The sequence below is a fragment of the Mirounga leonina genome, unplaced genomic scaffold (assembly GCF_011800145.1).
Source record: "Mirounga leonina isolate KUSES-001 unplaced genomic scaffold, KU_Mleo_1.0 Mir_180, whole genome shotgun sequence".
NCBI lineage: Eukaryota > Metazoa > Chordata > Mammalia > Carnivora > Phocidae > Mirounga > Mirounga leonina.
This window is the reverse complement of record NW_023270469.1, coordinates 4,535,347-4,556,103: the sequence shown is the minus strand read 5'-3', so window position 1 is coordinate 4,556,103 and position 20,757 is coordinate 4,535,347. Positions and strand designations below refer to the sequence as shown.

General features: G+C 53.2%; 1 protein-coding gene across 3 annotated transcripts; it reads left to right on the top strand.

The window, feature by feature from the left end:
- Window positions 1–38: 38 nt before the first annotated feature.
- On the top strand, window positions 39–20,744 carry DNAAF1 (dynein axonemal assembly factor 1). 3 transcript variants are annotated; one of them, XM_035024684.1, is made up of 13 exons: window positions 39–241; window positions 2,334–2,469; window positions 2,951–3,042; window positions 5,187–5,408; window positions 5,524–5,690; window positions 8,523–8,644; window positions 8,991–9,050; window positions 11,739–11,905; window positions 14,828–15,049; window positions 16,705–16,814; window positions 18,168–18,224; window positions 19,074–19,434; window positions 20,166–20,736. In XM_035024684.1, the coding sequence occupies exons 1-13, from the start codon at window positions 118–120 to the stop codon at window positions 20,261–20,263; spliced, it is 1,938 nt and encodes a 645-aa protein (XP_034880575.1). In that variant the 5' UTR covers window positions 39–117; the 3' UTR covers window positions 20,264–20,736. The 3 variants fall into 3 exon arrangements, with proteins under 3 accessions (XP_034880575.1, XP_034880576.1, XP_034880573.1); XM_035024685.1 differs by lacking the exon at window positions 39–241 and adding an exon at window positions 256–527 and having other exon boundaries at window positions 20,166–20,744; XM_035024682.1 differs by lacking the exon at window positions 39–241 and having other exon boundaries at window positions 1,852–2,469; window positions 20,166–20,744.
- Window positions 20,745–20,757: the final 13 nt, after the last annotated feature.

Here is a 20,757-nt window from a genome sequence, read left to right as displayed (position 1 = left end):
GTGCGCGGCGGTTGCTGTGGCGACCAGGCGAGCGTTAGGCTGCCAACGACTCCGGCGCAGGTGGGCGGCGGGTTAGCGACCCCGCGGAACGGGGTGTTCGGTGTATCCGGAATAAGCATGCACCCCGAGGCCTCGGAGCCCGTGGTGGACGGGGCGGCGGAGCAGGGCTGCGCGCAGGAGCCGGGCGTGGAGGAGTCGGCGGGCGACCACGGGGACGCGGGCCCGCGGGGCCGCAAGGAAGGTGCAGACCGCCGCCCCCAGGGAGCCGAGGGGGGCGGCGGGCTGCGCCCAGCACCACCCCTAACCTTCCCTGCCAGCGATAACAACAGTGATAATAACGGGAGCGGCACACACCTTTGAAAGGATGCGTGCCCCGCGCTCACCTCGTTTGAGCCGTGCTCCCGCCCGCTGCGGAAGGCACGCCTCCCCCCATTTCATGCAGATGAAGAAACTGAGACTTCTAGAGGTTACGGAACCTGCTGCAAAGAGATCACCCTCGTGCAGTCCATGACAGAACAGACCTGCGGGTCAGTCGGACCCCGGAGCGCAAGCCCTTACCCAGCACACCCTTCTCCCCATCGCCCACCTGTTACATGTTTTAAATGTATCCCTTCGTTGCTATCACTATATGAGATCAAAGGCTCTCCGGGCAGGACGTCCTGACTGAATTCACAGTGTCCAGTCCAGCGCCTGACCCACGGTAGAGGGTGAATGAGGAGCTGGTGCTTCTGGGGCCAGTGGGTGACTCCCCACCGGTTTCTCAGACAGACTTCAGCCTCTGCTCCCCCTTTGCTTGAGGCCCTAAGGGGGATCTCTTAACGACTAGATAAGCTACTCGATTTGTGTTTCATTTTTTGAACCCGGTCAACAAACATGGAGCAGTGACTGACTGTCCAGGCGCATCCCGTGTGAAGAGCCGTAGGGAAGCCGTGCAGCTCTCTGGAAAGAGACAGGCGCGGACTCTGGGTACAGATTGCAGCTCTGCAACTCGCCAGGTTATGGCTGTCAGCCCAGAGCTTAACCTCTCTTTGGGGGCCGTCTACTCGTCTGTAGGCAGGGATAATTATAATTAGGTTTCTGGGTTGCAGTGGGCCATTAATCAACACTAGCTCTTGTTATTCAGATAATCATTGTGTATGTTGAGCACCTCTCCTTTATTTATTCCGCAGACACTTACCTGGTGCCTCTTGTGGCTGGGCATTGTGTGCAGTGGGAAGGGGGAGAGTGAAAGACACAGTCCCACACACAGAGCATTTAGTCGATAGACGCAGGGACACAGAGCGCAACAGCCAGCCGCTCTTAAAGATGAAGTGCGTCTGAACTGGCCAGTTTTGATTGACCTTTGAAAAAATTAAGTGACTTTGAATGTGCTCATTCTCTTTTTACCAAAGACATTTTCACCACTTTTGTTTCTTTTCCTGTGGTTTTTATTTTGGGCACTTTTTAAAAAAAGAAGAGGGAGCATTATAACAAACACCCTTGTATCATCACTAAGAATTGAAAGTGATGAACATTTTATCATTTTTACTTTAGTCTTTTTTTTAATTAAAGAAATAAGACATTTCAGATAAAGGTGATGCTCCTCTTGCCCTCCTCCCTGCAATTCTCAGTCCCATTCCCTTCTCCCCGTCCCTTGTCTAGAATTTTGTCCTTAAACAATACATAGCATTGGTTTGTATGGTTTTGTTTGTTTGTTTGTTTGTTTTTAAGATTTTATTTATCTGAGAGAGAGAATGGGAGAGAGAGCATGAGAGGGGGGAGGGTCAGAGGAAGAAGCAGACTCCCTGCTGAGCAGGGAGCCCGATGTGGGACTCGATTCCGGGACTCCAGAATCATGACCTGAGCCAAAGGCAGTTGCTTAACCAACTGAGCCACCCAGGCGCCCCGGTTTGTATGTTTTTAACTTACATAAGTGATATCCTGTGCTTATTATGAAACTTGCTTTATCGTCTCATACACGTTTCTGAGAATGATCCATATTTACTGATGTAGCTCCAGTGCATTCTTCTCCAAGGCAGACTACTAATCCATTGTTTTACCTAACCAGCCACAATGGGTGGACGTTTGCATTGTTGACAGTCTTTGGCTGTTAAAAGTAATGCCGTAATGAATATCTTTGTACACGTGTCCTTGTGCACCTGTACCAAAGCTTTTATAGAGGACCCGCCTAGACGTGAACTTTCCATGGTCCTTATCAATGCTTTACAAATTGTCGTGCACTTCAAGAGTACTCATGTTCCATACTAAAACCAGACGCTTATTAATCAAGTTGGAATTGGGCAAACTTTTTATAGATCTCTTGATCTCTGTAGAACCAATCTCTTCTTTTATAGAAATTAATGATCCGAAGGAAACATGTGTGGGTCCTTCTGTCACATCCCACCCAAGTGAGCAGAAGCAGAGCGGTGATAGCAGGTCGGACAGTCGCTTCACACACCAGAGAGATGACAAGGAAGATCGTGGCCCCAGGTATGTGGGCACACCGCTGTCAATTATAGTACATATCTACTAAGGAAGGTAGATGGTGGGATTGCCCTTTTGTATAGATCAGGCGATTGAGGCTCACAGAGGTTAAATAGTTGGCCCAGTGTCTGAGAATTAGCATCAGAGTCAGAACGGCGCTGCTTCTATGGTGCAAGTAACCACAACGTATTAAACTTTAATGCCAGGCCTGGAGAGAGAAACATCAGTAGTTCTTGATGACACTATTAAAAGAATTTTTGTTAGAACATACATTGCAATTTTTAAGAATGCTGAAAGTAATGGTATTGGATGAGGCCCTGAAAGGTATACAAAAAAAGAACTTAAAATAGTTTATCAGGCAAAAAATGAAAAGTTATCAGTCATGTAGGATATTTTGAAATTTGAGGAAGAAATGGTTGTGGCAAAGAATTTTTGGAATGTATTTCACAACTGACAAATTGCAACAAATTTCTTGTTCACATAACAGAATGACTAAAAGTTTTCTGCAAAAACTCTGCAAGCAACACAAGCTTTATATTACCCCAGCATTGAATGACACACTGTATTTACACTTTAAAGGTAAGGACCTGGTAGAGGTATCTCACGTCAGGGGGAAGCCTCTAGCAGTGTAAGAAATTTCTTGCTGGGATCCTCTGGAGTTCTCAAAGTACATTTAAGGAGAAATTTTGGAGTTTAGTAAAGATTTGTAGAAAAGCAATAATATTTCCTTGACATGTCTTCCCTGACTGGGCTTATAAAGGGGGCCACTGACTATACGGATACCAAGGAAACATGTTGATATCCTTTATTTATATTTTCTGAAGGACTTATAAATTTTTCAAGCCAGCAATCTAGCGGCGAACACTTTGCTTGGACAGAACATGTCTTGAAAGAGGAGGGTGGTCGGTGCCTCCCAGATTGGAGAAGCATGAACAGTGGCATCCTTGGGGGCCGGGGCTTTGGCGTGCAGGGTCACATGTAAATCTCAGCTGGGGTTCGTAGACCCGGGTAGTTCCAGGAATGACAAAGAGGAGGGACAGCTTCCACTTCCTCGGGGTTCAGGGTGGCTGACCTGCTTCATAGGTCCTCTGTGTGTTCCTTATTTAGTCAGTAAATGTCTTCTGTGCATAGTGCTGAAGATGCAGAGACGCATATGGTCAAGATGTCGTGGGTGTCCTGGGGGCTGGGGCAGCCACTGTGAGCCATGCTGTGCCACAGAGGCCCACGAAGAGCACCAGCAACACACATACCTTAAGGAAATGCAAGGACTCCTAACTGGTCTCTTCGCCTCCACGTCGCCCCCTCCAAAATTCTGCACCCAACGGGGAAGTGTCGTGGTGCCTGGGACGACATAGCAGGGCGGATCCCAGGGGACCTGATATTTAAGAGTTGGGAAGAAGAGGACCCCACGAGTCAGACTTAGTGGAGAGAATCAGAAGGTAGAAGAGCTAGGAGGGAGATGTGCCCATATAATCTCCTGCTGGAGACCGGACCAAATCGCCCCCAAACCTAGCAACCTAAAACAAATTCATTATCTGGTACTGTTTCTGAGGCCTGGGACCCAGGGAATGGCTTAGCTGGGTCATCCCGGCTCAAGAGGGATACTGTAACTTTTTAATCAAAATTTTTTCAGGTAACAAAATAAATAACTTTTCAAAGGCTTTGGTAATAGCAGATGAACCATGAATTACAGACTGATGATGAGTTACCAAAGTAAAGAGCGTTTGTTTTCCTAACCTTAAATTTGGCTCCTAAAACTGAAAAATAGAACAAAACCCACAGTTTGAGGGCACCTGGATGGCTCAGCAGTTAAGTGTCTGCCTTCGGCTCAAGTCTGTTGTGACCCCGGGGTCCTAGAATCGAGCCCCAGGTCGGGCTCCCCCAGGTCGGGCTCCCCGCTCAGCAGGGATCCTGCTTCTCCCTCTCCTTCTGCCACCCCCCCCCCCGCTTGTGTTCTCTCTCTCTCTCTTTCTCATTCAAATAAAATCTTAAAACAAAAAACAAAAAAAACCACAGTTTGCCCTCGCTTCAGGCTTAGCCAGACCCCCATGCTCATGGCATTGCTTCACTGGGCTGCCTCTTCCCTTGGCTTGGCCCTGCTTTCCTTTGGTTCATTTGAGGCAGGTCACCCCTCACCTCCACCCACTCCCAGCCATGAAGGGCAGGTGGCCGCTGCAGCTCTAGGCTCCACCCTACAGGGCTGGCATTCCAGCAGAGAGACTCCCTCTCTCCAGTGAAGCCAGCAAAACCTCCCAGGGTTCATCACAGTTGGCCCCGCTTGACTAAGTGTGACCGGTGCAGAGTGGATTGCTCTGACTCTGCTTGGCTGCCCGGGGAGCCTTGTCGGGGGCGGGGTAGTGTCAGCAGAGGAATGCTCATCAAAGAAAAGTGGCAGTGGGTCGATAGAGGAAGGAGGTGTGGCTGGCCGGCAGGTAGTCAACAGCAGGGGTGACCCCGAGCCTCATGTGTGTGGAAGAGCTTATCCGATGTCCCCTTCCTTCTCCCTAGGTATTTTTTTTTTGAAGATTTTTATTTATTTATTTGAGAGAGAGAGACACAGCGAGAGAGGGAACACAAGCAGGGGGAGCGGGAGAGGGAGAAGCAGGCTTCACACTGAGCAGGGAGCCCGATGTGGGGCTCGATCCCAGGACGCTGGGATCATGACCTGAGCCGAAGGCAGACGCCCAACGACTGAGCCACCCAGGTGCCCCCCTTCTCCCCAGGTTTTGCTCGCATCGAGAACTTGGAAGAGTACACGGGGCTGCGCTGTCTCTGGCTGGAGTGCAATGGAATACAGAAGATCGAGAACCTGGAGGCCCAAACCGAACTGCGCTGTCTCTTCTTGCAAGTGAACTTGCTCCATAAAATCGAGAACTTAGAACCTCTGCAGAAACTGGATGCTCTTAACCTGAGCAACAATTACATCCAGACCATTGAAAACCTCTGTAAGATGCCCCACGAGGGGTCTTGATGCCATTATGCCCACCATTTTCCCCTAGGGGAGGTCCTAAAAGGTGTTCAGACCCTTGTTACTTACTTCTGCTGACCTCCACCTTGCAGCCTGCCTGCCGGTCCTGAACACGCTCCAGATGGCCCACAATCACTTAGAGACCGTGCAAGACATTCAGCATCTAAAGGAGTGTTTGAAACTTTGCGTCCTTGACCTTTCCCACAATAAGCTGAGTGATCCGGAAATCCTGAGCGTCCTGGAGAGCATGCCTGATTTGGTAAAACCTGCCTTCTTTAGAGAATGAATTTCTCTTCCCCCGCCCCCCGCCCCCACACACACCCCCTCCCCTCCTTCCCTCCGGCCTTCGTCCTTCATCCCGCCTGTCCTCTTGGGGTCTTTAGCTGGAGTACCTTAATGCCAGACACCGTGTCATTTCACCCACAGACCTCAGGCAGATAAGCACTTCTTCCCCTGATGGTTCCCCCCTCCCCTGACTCTGCCACATGTTGGATTTGGTTGACTGCATCCTCGAGGCGTCCTGTAACCTGTTCTGCTGGACGCATGTTTCTTGCACGATGCCGGGGGAGGTGGAGGCTTGCTCCCGTCCAGGTTCAGTGTTCTCCTGGGAGGGGTGCTGCTGCGTCTCGTCGCAGGGCCTGTGATGTCTGCTTGCCTCCCTCGTTTGTGACTTGAAGACAGCGTGATGGGGCCCCGGGGTCGTCCGCCTGCTGCAGCCAGGACAGAGCCCCATCCCTCCCTCCAGTCCTGGAGCAGTCGCCTCATAAGTCATTCCTTCAGGAGCCACACGGTGGCCACTGTCCTGCCCTCCTGCTCCTGCCTCATTCATTAGCTGGAGCGCTTCTCCCACGAGGAACGCCCTCGTCACCTAGTGGTTCCCCAATATATAGTTCACACAGCAAGGGCCATGATGATGGTTTGGCTCTTTCTTTTTTATTCCTGGATTTTCAGAGAAAGGAGCCGAGAACCTAGCAACCGCTAATGGTGACAAGGGACGGTTTTTCCTTCCATTGTGTCATTACGAACTCGTGGGTGTATGTATGCAGTATTTGATATGATTTAACCCTTGCTGTCATTTTAATTTTGGATATTCAGATGGTCCCATCTTCCGGCCTGTGCCAACCCCTCCGGGCCACCCCTTCCTGTGTCCCTTTGACTCAACTGCGGTAGCCCTTGATGGCTTCCTTGCTTTCTTGTGTGCATGTGTTGTCATGTGCTCTGGGGAACATATTCAAAATAGCACCCCAAAACCCCGAGTTCACTGTTTACTGCTTAGGGTATGGATGTGTAAGGGAAAAGTGAGTCTATTTTAAGAAAAATAGTAAGCAAACCATAGTTCAGGAATACTGTTCTGAATAGATTGGGAACAAGGACTAGTTTAGAATTACCAGCGTACGGCGATAAGATAAAGCTGTATCATACAATACTTTTTTATTTTCTTTTCGCTTAACTGCCGTAATGAAGTACCACAGACTGGATGGCTTAAACAACAGAAATTTATTTTCTCATGATTCTAGAGGGTAGAAGTGGCTCAGGATCACAGTGTCGGGGGTGGGGCAGGGATTGGTTTCTCCCGAGGCGCCTCTCTGTGGCCTGCAGATGGCTAGCCTCTCCCCATGTCCCGTGTCCTCTCATTGTCTCCTCTGCGTGTCTGTGTTCTAAGGACACCAGTCAGGCTGGACCAGGGCCCATCCTGATGACTGCACGTAATCTGAATCACCTCTTTAAAGGCCCCGTCTCCAAATGCAGCCACATTCTGAGGTGCTGGGGTTAGAAATCAAACATATGAATTTGGGGAAGGGGGACACAGTTCAGTCCAAGACAAAAGCAGTCTGCCTTACAGTTGTTTTGTGATTGCTTTTTTTTTTTTTTTTAAGATTTTACTTATTTGAGAGAGAGAGTGAGAGACAGCATGAGAGGGGAGAGGGTTAGAAGGAGAAGCAGACTCCCTGCTGAGCAGGGAGCCCGAGGCAGGACTCGACCCTGGGACTCCAGGATCATGACCTGAGCCGAAGGCAGACGCTTAACCAACTGAGCCACCCAGGTGCCTGGGTGATTGCATTTTTTTTTTTTTGAAGATTTATTTATTTGAGAGAGAGAGAATAGGGGGAGGGTTAGACGGAGGGAGAGAGAGAGAATCCCCAGCAGACTCCCCGCTGAGCACGGAGCCCAATATGGGACTTGATCCCATGACGCTGAGATCACCACCTGAGCCAAAATCAGGAGTTGGACGCTTAACCAAGTGAGCCACCCAGGCGCCCTGTTTTGTGATTGCTGTTAAATCCTCCACCCACAATGCAGCCCTTTGGTCTTTTAGTGCCTGCCCTGGGGTGTATAGTGCACCCCCACCCCACTCCCCTAGCCCTGCAGGGAAAATACCACCAGAATGAAGTTTGGGGAATGCTAAACTAAACTAGTTTGCAGTGTATTTGTTTTCTCCAGACCACTTTAGACACAAAACTCTTTCATGAGTTCAGGCAAACTAGTCTTAAATGTGTCTCCCACATGTCGCCTTGGCTGCCCACTTCTGAGCGTCACAGGCGGGAAAGGAGGAGGCGGGGTTTAAGGACAGGGGATGCTACAAGGGTCCCAACGACATCCAGCAGATGCATGAGCCTGGCGAGTGGGTGCCTTCCATCCTTTCCCCATCCCTGCTTCCTGTCCCCCCGGGGGCTGTGTACGCTTTCTTAAAATGGGTCCTGGCCGGGAAGGAGAGAAAACAATCAATTAAAATGAGGTTAATGTCAGCAAAAGAGCTTGAGTGAGCAAAATAATGTCCTTGCTGAGTTGGACAGGACTTCGGGTGTGTTTTCTGAGATTGTTCTGGAAGGACAGTGAGATTTCAGGTCTGGAGTTCAAGTACAAGAAAGGGCTGCTCCATTATCAGGACAGGTCTGATGGCACGAAAGCAAGGAAAACCTTCTGGCTTCCCTGATAAGTCATCAGGAGGTGAAGAGCCAGAACCTTCTGGCTTCCCTGATAAGTCGTCACAGGTGTCTTTTTTATGGACTCCCAGAGCACAGCACATGTAAACTATTTGAATCACACCCATGTTTTATTAACCAGTCTGGTTCTGCCTGTATGCTTCCAGCGCGTACTGAATTTGATGGGAAACCCTGTTATCAGGCACATCGCTCATTATCGAAAGACGGTCACCGTTCGACTAAAACATTTAACGTACCTGGATGACAGACCGGTTTTCCCAAAGGACAGGTAAGGAGGAAAGAAGCCTTTGGATCGCATTTTCACGTGTCATTGTTGAGCACGCTTAATAGTAAACTTGTACACATTTCTGACTTGTGAGCATTTTCACACATCATTAAATGTTCTTAGGAAACAAGTTTCATGGTTACATCATTGTTTATAAGAAATTCCCTATTTTTGAGCACTTAGTCATATTTTTTTTTCATAATCGTCTGATAACTATCCTTGCACAGAAGTTTCTGACCTCACTGCTGATTTCCTTAGGGTGGACTTCTAAGTGTTGTATTATTGGATTAAAGACTGCGGTTTGAGCCTTTTTAAAGGTGCTTGTAAATATTTTCTGATTGTTTTCTAGAAAGTTTGTGACGGTTCATGACTTCACCAGACATAGCCATGTAAAAGAAATCTTTGCCAGGTGAATTGATGAGTGAAGATTGTATCTCATCTTATTTTGGGGGTAACTGATGGGGTCAGGGGCTCTTACCATGTTTGTTGGGCAGGTGGATCTCTTCCTCTGTGAGGACCCCATTTAGAACTTCCTTCCAGTTTCCTTTTGTGATGGGTTCGTAGGAGCTCTTCTTTCTATTAAGAATATTGAACCCGGGACTGCCTTGCATATTGCCACTACGTTTCTATCTGTATTTTAATTTAGGTCGCCGTTCCTTCTACCTTAGAATAAAACCTCAGTAAATGGGCTGCTTGAAGGGAAGTGCAATGTAAACTTTAAAGCACACGGCATTTAAGAAGCAGTGTAGCTGGGGCTACACTGGGTGGCTCAGTCGTTAAGCGTCTGCCTTCGGCTCGGGTCATGATCCCAGGATCCTGGGATCGAGCCCCACATGGGGCTCCCTGCTCCGCAGGAAGCCCGCTTCTCCCTTTCCCACTCCCCCTGCTTGTGTTCCCTCTCTCGCTATCTCTCTCTGTGTCAAATAAATAAAATTAAAAAAAAAATAAATTTTAAAAAAGAAGCAGTGTAGCTGGTAATATGCTTCTGCATTCAGAAAGTTAAATCAAACTAACAAATATTTCAAAGAGAAGTGAGAGCCTCTACTCCAACCGGGTGAGGAAACAAGACCACCTGCTTCTAGGAAGTTGGGGTGGGGGGAGGTGCACCCAGCCCTGGGGGTGAGGGGGGGACACCAAGCAGAGCCTAGGCGATGACTTTGAAGGCCAGCCCTGCAGCCCTGAGTTCTGTTCCCTCGGATGGACTCGCTAACCTCCCCAGCCTCACGTTCCTCATCTGGAAAGTGGGGACAGTATGACCACAGGGTGCTTGTGAGTAGCGGGTGGGATCTGAGAGGTACGGGGATCAGGAGTGAGCCAGTGGGAGGGGCTGCAGCCAAGGATTCTGAGCCTCATCCGGGGGCGGCGCTGAGCCGCAGGAACGTGGGAACAGGGCTAGGAGCCGGGCCCCTTGCGTGGCGCTGCTGCTCTCTTTCAGGGGTCGGGCTCACCTGGCTTTGAGTTCTCGTTCCTCCCATCCCTAGCTGTCCCACATCAGCCACTCGCTGTTCTCCCTGCCTGGGGAGCTCCTCACAGGTGTTTGCAGGTGTCCACGCACCTGTCACCTCAGAGCCCTCCCTGACCCACCCCTTAACTCAGGAGCACCTTTTCCACCTGGTGTCTCTTTAACCGGATTTCTTTTCTTTGGACACATCAGCCTCTGACATAGTTGTTTCCTTCTTTAGGGTCTGCCTGTCCCCCTAAAAAGGCAGCTCGTACAGAGCGAGTTTTGTCATCTCTTACGTTACCTGCTGTATCCCCAGCCCCTAGGACAGTGTTCCCTCTTAAAGTGTGCAACTCAGTGGTTTCTAGAATATTCACAGAGTTGTGCAACCACCACCACATCAATTCTAAAATATTTTTATTGCCCCAAAAGAGTAACCCTTACCCATTAGCTGATATTCCTCATTCCCCCCTCTGCCAGCCCCTATCTCTATGGTTTGTTTCTGTTCTGGATGCTTCTTATCAATGGAATCCTACAATATGTGGTCTTGTGTGATTGGCTTCTTTCACTCAGCGTGATAGTTTCAAGGTTCGCGCACATCGTTGTGTGTATCAGTAACTCATTCCAAAATAACGTCCCAAAAGAATATTCCATTTGGAAACCCCAAGTTTTGTTTAGCTGTCAGTTGATGGGAGTCCGGGGTCGTTTCCACTTTGGGGCCATTGTGAAGGGTGCTGCTACGAATATTCACGTGCAGGCTTTTGTGTGAACATTTGTTTTCAGCTCCATTGAGCAGATACGTGGGAGCACGACACCGGCTGGGAAGGGGAAGATTTCATGTAGCTCCGTAGCTGCTAGGCTCTTTCCCGGCTGGCTGCACGGCCTGCGTTCCCAGCAGGAGGAGTGGCCACGTCCTCGCCAGCGTCTGGTGGCAGGGTTTCGGATTTCAGCCGTTCTAACAGGCATGATGTGGTACCTCACTGTTGTAACCCACAGTTCCCCCATGTCAGAGCATGCCGAGCTGCTTTGCCACCTGCCTGTCTTCTTTGGTGAGGGGTCTAGGTCATTTCCCGCCTTTTTTTTTTTTTTAATTGTGTGTGTGTGTGTTTTTTGGCTTTTTTTTTTGAGACTTCATAATTGTTTGTTTTGGATATAAACCATTTATCAGTTATCTTTCCTGTAAATATTTTCTCCCAGTCTGTGGTTTCTCCTTTCATTCTTTTAAACTTCCTCCATTTTTAGATTGTGTTGTCTTTGGAGTCATGAGTCATGGAAGTTCTTTATGTATTCTATATACACGTCCCTCAGTAGGTGTATGGTCTGCAGAGACTTTCCCACATTCCGTGGGTTGTCTTTTTACTTTGTTTATGGTGTTCTTTGTGTTACACATTTTTAGTTTCGATGGAGTCCGACTTCTCTATTTTTCCTTTTATCGCTGGTGCTGTTGGCTGATATGACGTGGAGAAGGCTCCGCAAACCATTGAGGGGGGAGGTGTGCACGTATTAACCGGTATCCTTGTGGCCACATGTCCCGTGTGCCTTCAGTTTGGTTTGGGGGAAATGAGCGAGTTTGGTGAGACCGTCTGTTTTGAATTTACTTTTAACCTGTGAACATTCAAACCTCCCCAGTTTCTGTTTCTTTGTCCTCATCCACAGAGCCTGTGCGGAGGCCTGGGCCAGGGGCGGGCTTGCAGCTGAGAAAGAGGAGAGAGAGCAGTGGGAGAGCCGAGAGCGGAAGAAGATCAAGGACAGCATCGAGGCCCTAGCGATGATCAAGCGGCGGGCGGAAGAGAGAAGGCGGCAGAAAGCCAGCCGGGAGGAAGGTAGGCGCTCGGGATGGGAGCAGCACCCAGGGCTCCGTTTAGACTAGAAATCTGGGCTGGTGAACTTGGTCTTTCATCTCGGGGATTTATTTCTGACCATTCATTCACACATGCGAGGATCCATGCGCATGCGGCCTCACCCACCTGCCAAGGGTTGGGAAGAGCCCCAGCATTAATCGGCAGTTTCAATCCACTTTCAGGGATGGAAGCGCAGTTCTGTTCAAATAGCCTCAGTTTTCCAAAATAAATGATGTATTAGTTTTCTAGGACTATCCTAACAAATTACCGTAAATTTAGGGGCTTAAAACAACACATTTATCATCACAGTTTTGTAGGTCAAAAGTCTGATGTGGGTCTCACGGGGCTAAAATCAAGGTATGGGCAGGGTTGTGTTCCTTCTGGAAACTCCCGGGGAGCTTCTAGAGGGGCCCACGTCCCTGGGCCTGTGGCCCCTCCACCTTCCTCTGCAGGACCTTCAAATGTCTCTCCAGCTCTGATGCCCCTCCCCGCTCTCTTAAGGATCCATGTGGGGCCACTGAGCCCACCCGGATAATCTAGGATCATCGCCCCGTCTCAGGGTCCTTAATCTCTTCTGCAAAGTGCCTTTTACTACGTGAGGTCACATATTGACAGGTTCTGGGATTAGGATGCGGACACCTTTGTGGGGCCATTATTCCATCTACCACAAAGGAATATTGTGAATTCCTATCAAGGCAGTGTGGGGGTGTACTGATTTCATGCTGACCCCTCATAGGGCCACCGACGGGACTAACACCAGCAAGCATCTAGACCAGGGGCGCGGTCTGTGCCTTCCTCCCGTATCTCAGTCACGTGGTTATTAAGGTTTTCTGTTCCTACTACTGCTCCTTTAAACCCACCATTTGTCTGCACACAGAAAGTTGTCTCTGCCCATGTGGTGGTGGTGGTGGGGGGGGATGAGGAAATAGGTTTTGGCACACACACGTCAGGCCCACGTCCTTCCTCGCCTGAGGACCAAGCACGCAGACATTGTCCCACACGCCAACAGGGAGAGCGCAGGGTTCCGCTCCTCTGAGGAGCCCGCAGTTTCCCTGGGGAGGTGCAGAGGAGAACCAGATGCCCGTGTTTGGAATGCAATCGTAAACTGGGAAATCAAGTAAGGTTCCTGGGTTGGACGACATCACATCAAGAAGGGCCTTGAAAACCAGCTCTGCCATGGCAGGTGACAGGAGGCCATGGGCCGTGAAGTGATGCTAGGGGCATGAGCTTGGTGGCTCATGTGGGGGCAAGGTGGCCTATGCTGGGGGCCAGGCAGATTGCTGTAGCCCTGGTGCTGGAGAATCGCAGTGGAGAAACATGGAGGCCCTGGACCGCTTTTTTAATTGACATGAAATTCACATAACGTACAATTAGCCCTTTTGCTGTGGTATGATCACCGCGTGGAGCAACCAGCGCCTCTGTCTACTTCCAAACATTGTCATCAGCCCAGAATAAAACCCTGTGCGGGTGAGCAGTGACCCCCACGCTGTCCGCCCCCAGCCCCCGACAACCACCCATGTTTCTGGATGCTTCATATACACGGCGCTCTCCGCTAGACGGGGCCTTTTGCGTCTGGCTTCTCTCACCTGGCCTGGTGCTCTGGGGCTCCTCCAGGTGATCACATGATCAGTCCTTCATTTCTTTTAATGACCCCTCGGCAGCTCAGTTCTGTGAACGTGGGTTGGCAGTAGCACACCTTCTCTGGCACAGACGGTGCTCCCTCTGGCTGGCTCCGACTAGAGCTGACCGTCCGGGCAGTTGTATGGAACCCGCCAAACCCTCGAAAGGTTCGGATCGCCCGAGTCCTGGCTCGGCAGGACCAGGGAGGCCTGGGAAATGCTCTCGGCCCAGCTGGTCTCTTCCAGGATCTCAGAAGCTGTCTCCCTGCCTTGCCCTCTCTCACCCAGTTTCAAGACTGTTTACTCCCAGGGTATGGGTAAATGACCCCCCCGCTGCCTCCCCAGTCTACTACCCCAAATCCAGGACTCAGAGGCACCTGCCCACACCCGATGCCGCTGGCCGACATTTGGTAAAGGCTTCTAGGGACAGAGTGAATCCTGGGTCTGCGTTGGTCCAAGCCCGGCACAGGATCCTCGGGACAGTCCTCAGACCACCTTAATAAGAACCCCCGTCCTCATCTTATACCCAGTAGAGGACCTGGAGTCTCCATGTGTATTTTTAAATGACATTTAGTGTTTCTGACCTAATTACAAAATGTGAATGTAACCACACATAGAAAATGAGAAAGCACCAGTAATAACAATGGCAGCAAGAACCACTCAGCATTTAGTATGAGCGCTTTCTGGCTTTTTCCCATGCATGTAACATTTATGGATTTTACAGAACAATGGCATAACCATATTGCTTTCTGCCTGTTGTTTTAAATTAGCATAATATATTTTCCATAAAGTAGACATTCTCCTATAGCATTTTTCCTGTTCTAAGCTTTTTATTTTAGTGTTTTTCAAAGTTTCAGAAAAGCTTAAAGCATAGTAAAACAAACAGCTGTATTGTGTCCGCTTAGATTGGATGGTGTTCAACATTTTCTCACACACACACACACACGCACACACATGCGCACTCCTGTTCTGCCAAGACACTTCAAAGTCAAGGTAGACGTCGAGGCCCATAAGGCCCAGTGCTTCCGTGTACATCTCCGAAGAGCCCCCTGCACGCTCTTTAGGCGTGTCCTGTGCTACTAGACGGATGTGCTGAGCCACCCCCCCCCCCGCCCCATGGACACTGAGCGCTCCTTCCTCAGTGCTCAGCGCGCACTTTGACGGACCCCTTGGCTGCGTCCTCGAGCTCGCCCCCAGCAGTTCGCTGCGTGTCCCTGAGAGACGCCCTGAGCCCCCTGCCCTCCCAGACCGTTTCCTGGCTCACCCTTGGACTTCTCCTGTTCAGGGGAGGAGCTGGCGCCGGAGGAGAGCGAGAACGCGGATGCCAACGTGCCAGGGAAGGAAGAGCCTTGTGAGGAGGGGGCGAGGCAACAGAAAATGGAGCTGTTTGTCAGGGAGAGCTTCGAGGCCAAGGAGGAGCTGGTGGTGGAGGTCAGCGGAGAGAGCGAAGGTCCGGCGCCGGGGGGGCTGCGCCTGGAGGAGGCCCTGAGGCCGGCCGCCCACGAAGGTAGGGAGCCGCTGCGGAGCGGGTGGCTCCGCGCACTCCCCTGCACGCTCGCCCCTCCCCGGAGCCCTTGCTTGGCAGCTGCCCCTGACACGGGAGCGGAGTGGCCGGAGAGGGACCGCAGCCTTTGCCGTCCCGAACGGACGGAGGGCGCCTTTGAAGAGGAGCTGGCGGTCTGGAGCGGGACACCGCCAGCTCTGTGTGCCTGACATGCATGGTGCGTGGTGATGACCAGAGGTTCCCAGGCTGGTCTTGTGTGGCCCCATCTTATGCAAGTGGAAACAGAGGCTCAGAGGGGTGAGGTAACTTGCTCCAAGTGGACAGCGAGCGCATGGTGGACGGTGGACGGGGGGCACTGGGGAGAGCACCGCCTGCAGAGACCACCCTCATTCATCCTCGCTCCGCCCACCCCGGCCTCTGCCCTCTGCCCCTCCTGAGCTCACCCCTCTGGGTGTCGGGGGGCCTGAGGGGCTGAACTGAGCTTCTTCCACTTTGATTCAAATGACTCAGCCCCAAGAAAGGCGAATCTACATATAAAAACCTTCTGTTTAAAAAATTACTTTCCGTTCGCCTTTCCCACATTGGACTGTCTTTCCTCATAGGTGGGGGGGTGGGGGGAACGAGGAGCTAACCGACGGGAGCAGCTCTTCTGCATTTTCTGTGCAAAGTCTGGGACCTCCTCATGCAATCAGGAGTCAGTGCGAGCTGGCGGAGAAGCGAGTTGGGACTCGGTGCCTGAGTCACCTCCCCAACCCCGTGCGGAAGTTGGCATCTCAGGGCAGAGAGAGCGCGTGCACCATCGTGGAAATCACAGTGTCTCCCACCTCTTTGCACTCTCCCTAGGCGGCCTTTGGCTGCCGTCTGGTGGTCCCCAACATGGTCTGAGAACCACACAGGTGTCTCACTAGGACACCCTGTGGAGAGGCCAGGCAGTGCGGGTTCTAGACAGATACCCTGAGGTCAAAGCCACGTCCAACCCCTCCCATCAGCTGAGTGACCTCAGGCAAACCCCAAAACCTCTGGGAGCCTGTTTCAGCCCCTGTGAAATGGAAAGTCTCTGCCATGGATTGAATGACGTACGTCAGCCATGCCCCCAATAATTGTTCATCTCTTCCTTGCTTTACCTTTTCCCAAAACAAAGCCTAAGCAGATCGTTTTTAGGGAACAAAGGGACCCAGCCACTTCCTTGACAAGGCAGATGCTTCACCGACTCAGCCACCCAGGCGCCCCATCGCTTCGTTATTTGCTGGGCCTCCCTGACACTCACGCCACCACCAGGGACAGGCGGTCCCCGCGGGTGGTGGCCTCAGCCCCTCCTGGGCCAGGCTGCAACCCTGGACTCTCCAGCCTGCCTCCCCTCCACCTCCCCAGGGGAGCTTTATTTCCTTGCCCAAGAACCAGGCCTTTTCCTGGCACCTGCGCATTCCACCTGCTCCCTGGCTGGTACTTTCATCTTGTCGGAGTCACAGCCAAGTTCCAGCCACAAGGTGGCTCTCTCCTCCCCCTCTCCTTTCTTCTAAGACAGAACCCTGTCCTAACCGGGGGATTCTCCCGGCTTCTGTCCCAGGGGCTGGCCTCCCTCCACTCTTGGGCCTGTCAGCCTGACCACTGCGCATAAAACTCACCCCAAGGTGAATAACTCTGTGTTGTTGTCTTAGAACCGGCCCCCCAGACTGTGGCCGCGGGGGATGCAGCAGACACAGAACTGGGTGCCGACGAAGATCTGGAGACCATCAAACTGGAGGTGGAGGAGAAATTCTTCATCGACGTACGTAAATAGCTGCGTCTGCAGAGAGGGGTCTGCTTCACAGTTGGTATCAGATCACACAGAAACCCTCCAAATCCGCACTAACCAAAGTGTGCTCCGTGGTCAACGGGCCTGGCATCCCCGAGACCCTCAGGCCAGACCGGCCCTGTAACACGATCTCCCCGGGTGTTCATAAACGTGCACCTTCGAGACTGAGCGATGCTGGCCCCGGTGTCCCCCTCCAGCTCCCTCTGCAAAACTGGATTCGTTTTCCCCAAAGTCACACGGCAAAGCAACTCTGTCCAGAGAGCCTTCTACCGAACTGTTGAGAACGGGATGGGACCATGGCCAGCTGTCTGGCCGCTTGCCGCTTGGGCTTCCTCCGCTCCTCCCAGCCCTTCCCATTTGGGAACTGTCGCAGGAGTGGGTACCATGGGAGTTCACGCATTTCCTCGCCACCCCCAGGAAGCGTGCTTGGGGGGGCGAGGAGTGGGGAGGCATCTGTCACCTCCCCAGCCTCCTGGCCAGTGGGCAGCTGGGGCTCACTCAGGGCTCCGGGAAGGACGGCCCACAGCTTTGCCTGCCGCTGCCCACTTCCCTGGTAAACTGCGCGATTTCACGCGGCTCAGTAAGACTCGCACTGAGCAGTCCGTGTTCAGAGCGGGCTCCTAGCTCTCGGAGCCCACGTGTGGTAAGAAACACTGGGGAGGGAGAACCAGCTATGTCCGGGACGACCGGTAGAGCTTACGGTTCTCATTCTGCCTGGCACTGTTCTAGGCTGATCATGTTTTGATTGACTGAACCTTCCAGTAAGTCTAAGAGGCGGTAGGTACCGTCGCCATCCCCACTTCACAGACGAGACTGAGGAACAGAGAGGCGAAGTAACTTGCCCGGGGCTCCACAGCCAAGCCTGGAGGGGCAGGAATGCCAAGCGAGGCAGCGTGCCCCAGGCCCCTCCATCCAACTGCACGCTGTCTGCCTGCCTCGCGTCCTGGCCTGGTGGCTGTGAAGACACAAACCCACGACAGGAGAGCCCCCCGCGCCGCGCCCCGCCCCGGCCGTGGGGAGGCCCGAACCACACTCCCATTACACCACAGAGTCCTAGGCCGCGCGTCTGGCTTGGGCCCCATTGTCTGCCCCCCCCCGCCCCCCCTCCCCCATGCGCTGGCTGGGTCTTTGATGACAAAGGCATTCCTGCCGACCTCTGTCATCGCTGAGGTCCAGGTACCCGGGCTGGCGCTGCGTGTGCGCTGTGAGCGCGCACGGCCTGCCTGACGGCTTCGGGTCCTTCCTGCACACTCGGCTTGCACACGCCCCCCGCTTGCGCGACCCTGTGCCTGCCGCCGGGTGACAGGGGCTTGTTTGTTCTTGCAGGACCTGCCCGACTTGGAAGACGCTGACACAGGCGAGCCTCCGGAAGGCCAGAACGAGGTCATCAGCCCCGCGTCCCCACAGTCAGCCCTATGTCACTGTCACTCCGGTCCTGTTACTCACAAAGCACGGCTCCTTCGTGCACGTCAGGCGCCCCTGGCCCGCACCCCCGCACCCCCGGGTCTCCCCTCTCCGAAGCAAGTGCAGCTGCTCACTCGCGTCAGGTCTTACGGTTAAGCCCTTGGGTCTTCCAGAACACACATCTGGCACTGATTTTTAACACCTGCTCATCGTACATGAGTGCCTGGGAACAACCTTCTGTCCTTCTGACGTGGGAGGCGTTCATTTTCGGAATGCCTGTCCCATAGCGACACACAGACGGGGAAGGGGAGGAGAGTGTCCGAGGCAGGATGGGGCTTCTCCCACACGGACCGGCACTGCGAGGACAGTGTAAGACACCATCTCTGGGCCCGAGCCCATCGCCAAGGAAGGAAGCACGCACGAGCCCACAGTTCCCGTGGAGGGCTCCTCTGCAAGGGGGCTACGTCCGGTGGGGCGCCTGCCAGCCGGAGGCCGAGGCTCCGAGCGGAGCAGACCTGGAAGCCCAGGAGGGTGCTGGGGCGGCGGGCGCAGAGCGGGCGAGGGGAGTGTGGCTGGACCCCCGACGGAGGGCCGGAGAGGAGCCCTGCGGGAGAGCTCACCACCCCTTCGGGGGCTCGGGAATTTGGCCAAGGGGCATCGGTCCTGAGGTCTCACGTCCCAAGGGCAGAGTGCGGGGCTCCCTCAGGCCCTTCTTGTATGTGACAGCAGAGTATCTTACGATCAATAAAAAAGCAGTGTCAGCACAGGGCATTCTGCAGTGACTACCGTGAAAGCAGAAACGTTCACACATCTTTTTTCTCTTAACAGATGCGCTTTCCAAAGATTATAACCATCTCAAGCTTGAGTGATGACAGTGACCCTGAACTGGACTACTCCTCACTCCCAGTGCCAGAAGACATCCCAGACGCCCTTTCGAACATATTCGCAATCCCCAGGGACCCGGCGAGGAAGGCCGAGACACCCTTCACCGACATATGTAAAGCAGCAGCCGAGAGGGACTCAGAAACGCCAAGGGGAGACATCAAGTCCCCACGCCCACTGATCCAGGAGCTCCCCGGCGAGGAAGCTTCAGGCCAGCCACCGATGCCCCCAACCTGCCAACAGGATGGCACACCACCCCCTTCCAGTGCAGACGGGGACAGTGACCTACTTCCAGCCTCTCTCCCAGGTATCACGACCCTACTTTCGAGACCACAGGGGTCCAGGCTTAGATGGGGGGAAGGAACTGCCGCTATCCAACCCCAGGGTAGCAGCCGACGGGTTGGAGGCCACTCACAACAGACCACGGAGACCGCTGTAGATCGTGTCCCTGCTCATGGCTGCTTGCTGACCTGGGCCGAGGATGGCCATGTGGGTCTCGGCGGGGCTCGGGAACCTGTTCTCACCCCAGTCCACACTGCCCAACCCTCAGCCTGTCCAGACCCAGGCTTCTGAGGAAGGGTGAGCTCCGGTGACACGACGACAGGAGTGTGGGACAAAATGAGGGTGACTGCTGGCCTGAGGGTGGAGGATGGGGTGAATGCTGAGCGGGGTGCTGCTGGCGGGAAGGGGAGGCCCACTGGGCAGGGGGCGGCCAGAGCACCTGGCTGGGTGCGACAAGTCACCAGCTGACCGGTCGGCCTGGCCTGGTGCTGGGGGCCACGCACATGGCCAGGGAGAGGCACGTGTGGGGGAAACAGGGCAGTGTTCACAGGTAACGAGCAAACAGGGTGGGGCGCGGTGACAAGTTAGTCTCTGGGCCTCTGATGAGCCCAGGCGCTTCCTAGGCGACACTAGCCAGTAGCCAGGCTTCTTTCCCAACACCAGCTTGCGCGCCTGACTCGAGGCCCGCACGCAGGGGGACGTGAGGGGCTGACAAAGGTCCCAAGAACACAGCTACCTTCTCTCCTAACTCTTCAGGTGAGGCCACTGATGAGAATGAGGCGCGGCCTGAGACGGAGCTTGCCGAACCCGAGGCGGGAGAGGACAAGGAGGACATTGAATTTGGCTTGGATTGAACCCCAGGGTGGCCCTCCTGCCCCTAGGCTAACGGGGACAGCAAGCCGGCAGCTGGGGCCCCCCTGTGGGTACAGGTCACCCCCCTGGCTGGGCTCCCCTTCCTTCCAAAGAGTCGCAGTTCCTGAGAGCGCCGGGCGCCTCGGCTGCCGCGTGCACCTGCCGCTCAGCCCCCGTGCGCCGGCCGTTCTCCTGCTCTCAAAGCAGGACGTGGCCTCCCCCGCTCTGTGGCCTCGGCTGCGTCCTGACCAGTACAGACATTTAACAGTGAGTCAGTGTTACTGGATTATTTCACATCCCCGCGAGTCCTATGTGATTCCTTTAACCAGGTACGCTCTTCCCGTGTGATGAGAAATCTACATCAGATCCTGGTGTCCTGTGACATTCTGAGGGGCTGTTTTCCCCGGAGGGGGGCAAAATCTTCCACAGAGCCACACGCTCAGGGAAGTGAATTCAGGCATCACACATCACAAGCGGCAGGAGGGGGCGCTGTGGC

Coding starts and splice junctions, on each gene's coding strand:
- DNAAF1 (XM_035024682.1), top strand. CDS start 2,198: ATGCTTTACAAATTGTCGTGCACTTCAAGAGTACTCATGTTCCATACT. Junction 8,645..8,990: donor CCGGTTTTCCCAAAGGACAG/GTAAGGAGGAAA, acceptor ATTGTTTTCTAG/AAAGTTTGTGACGGTTCATG. Junction 15,050..16,704: donor GAGGCCGGCCGCCCACGAAG/GTAGGGAGCCGC, acceptor TTGTTGTCTTAG/AACCGGCCCCCCAGACTGTG.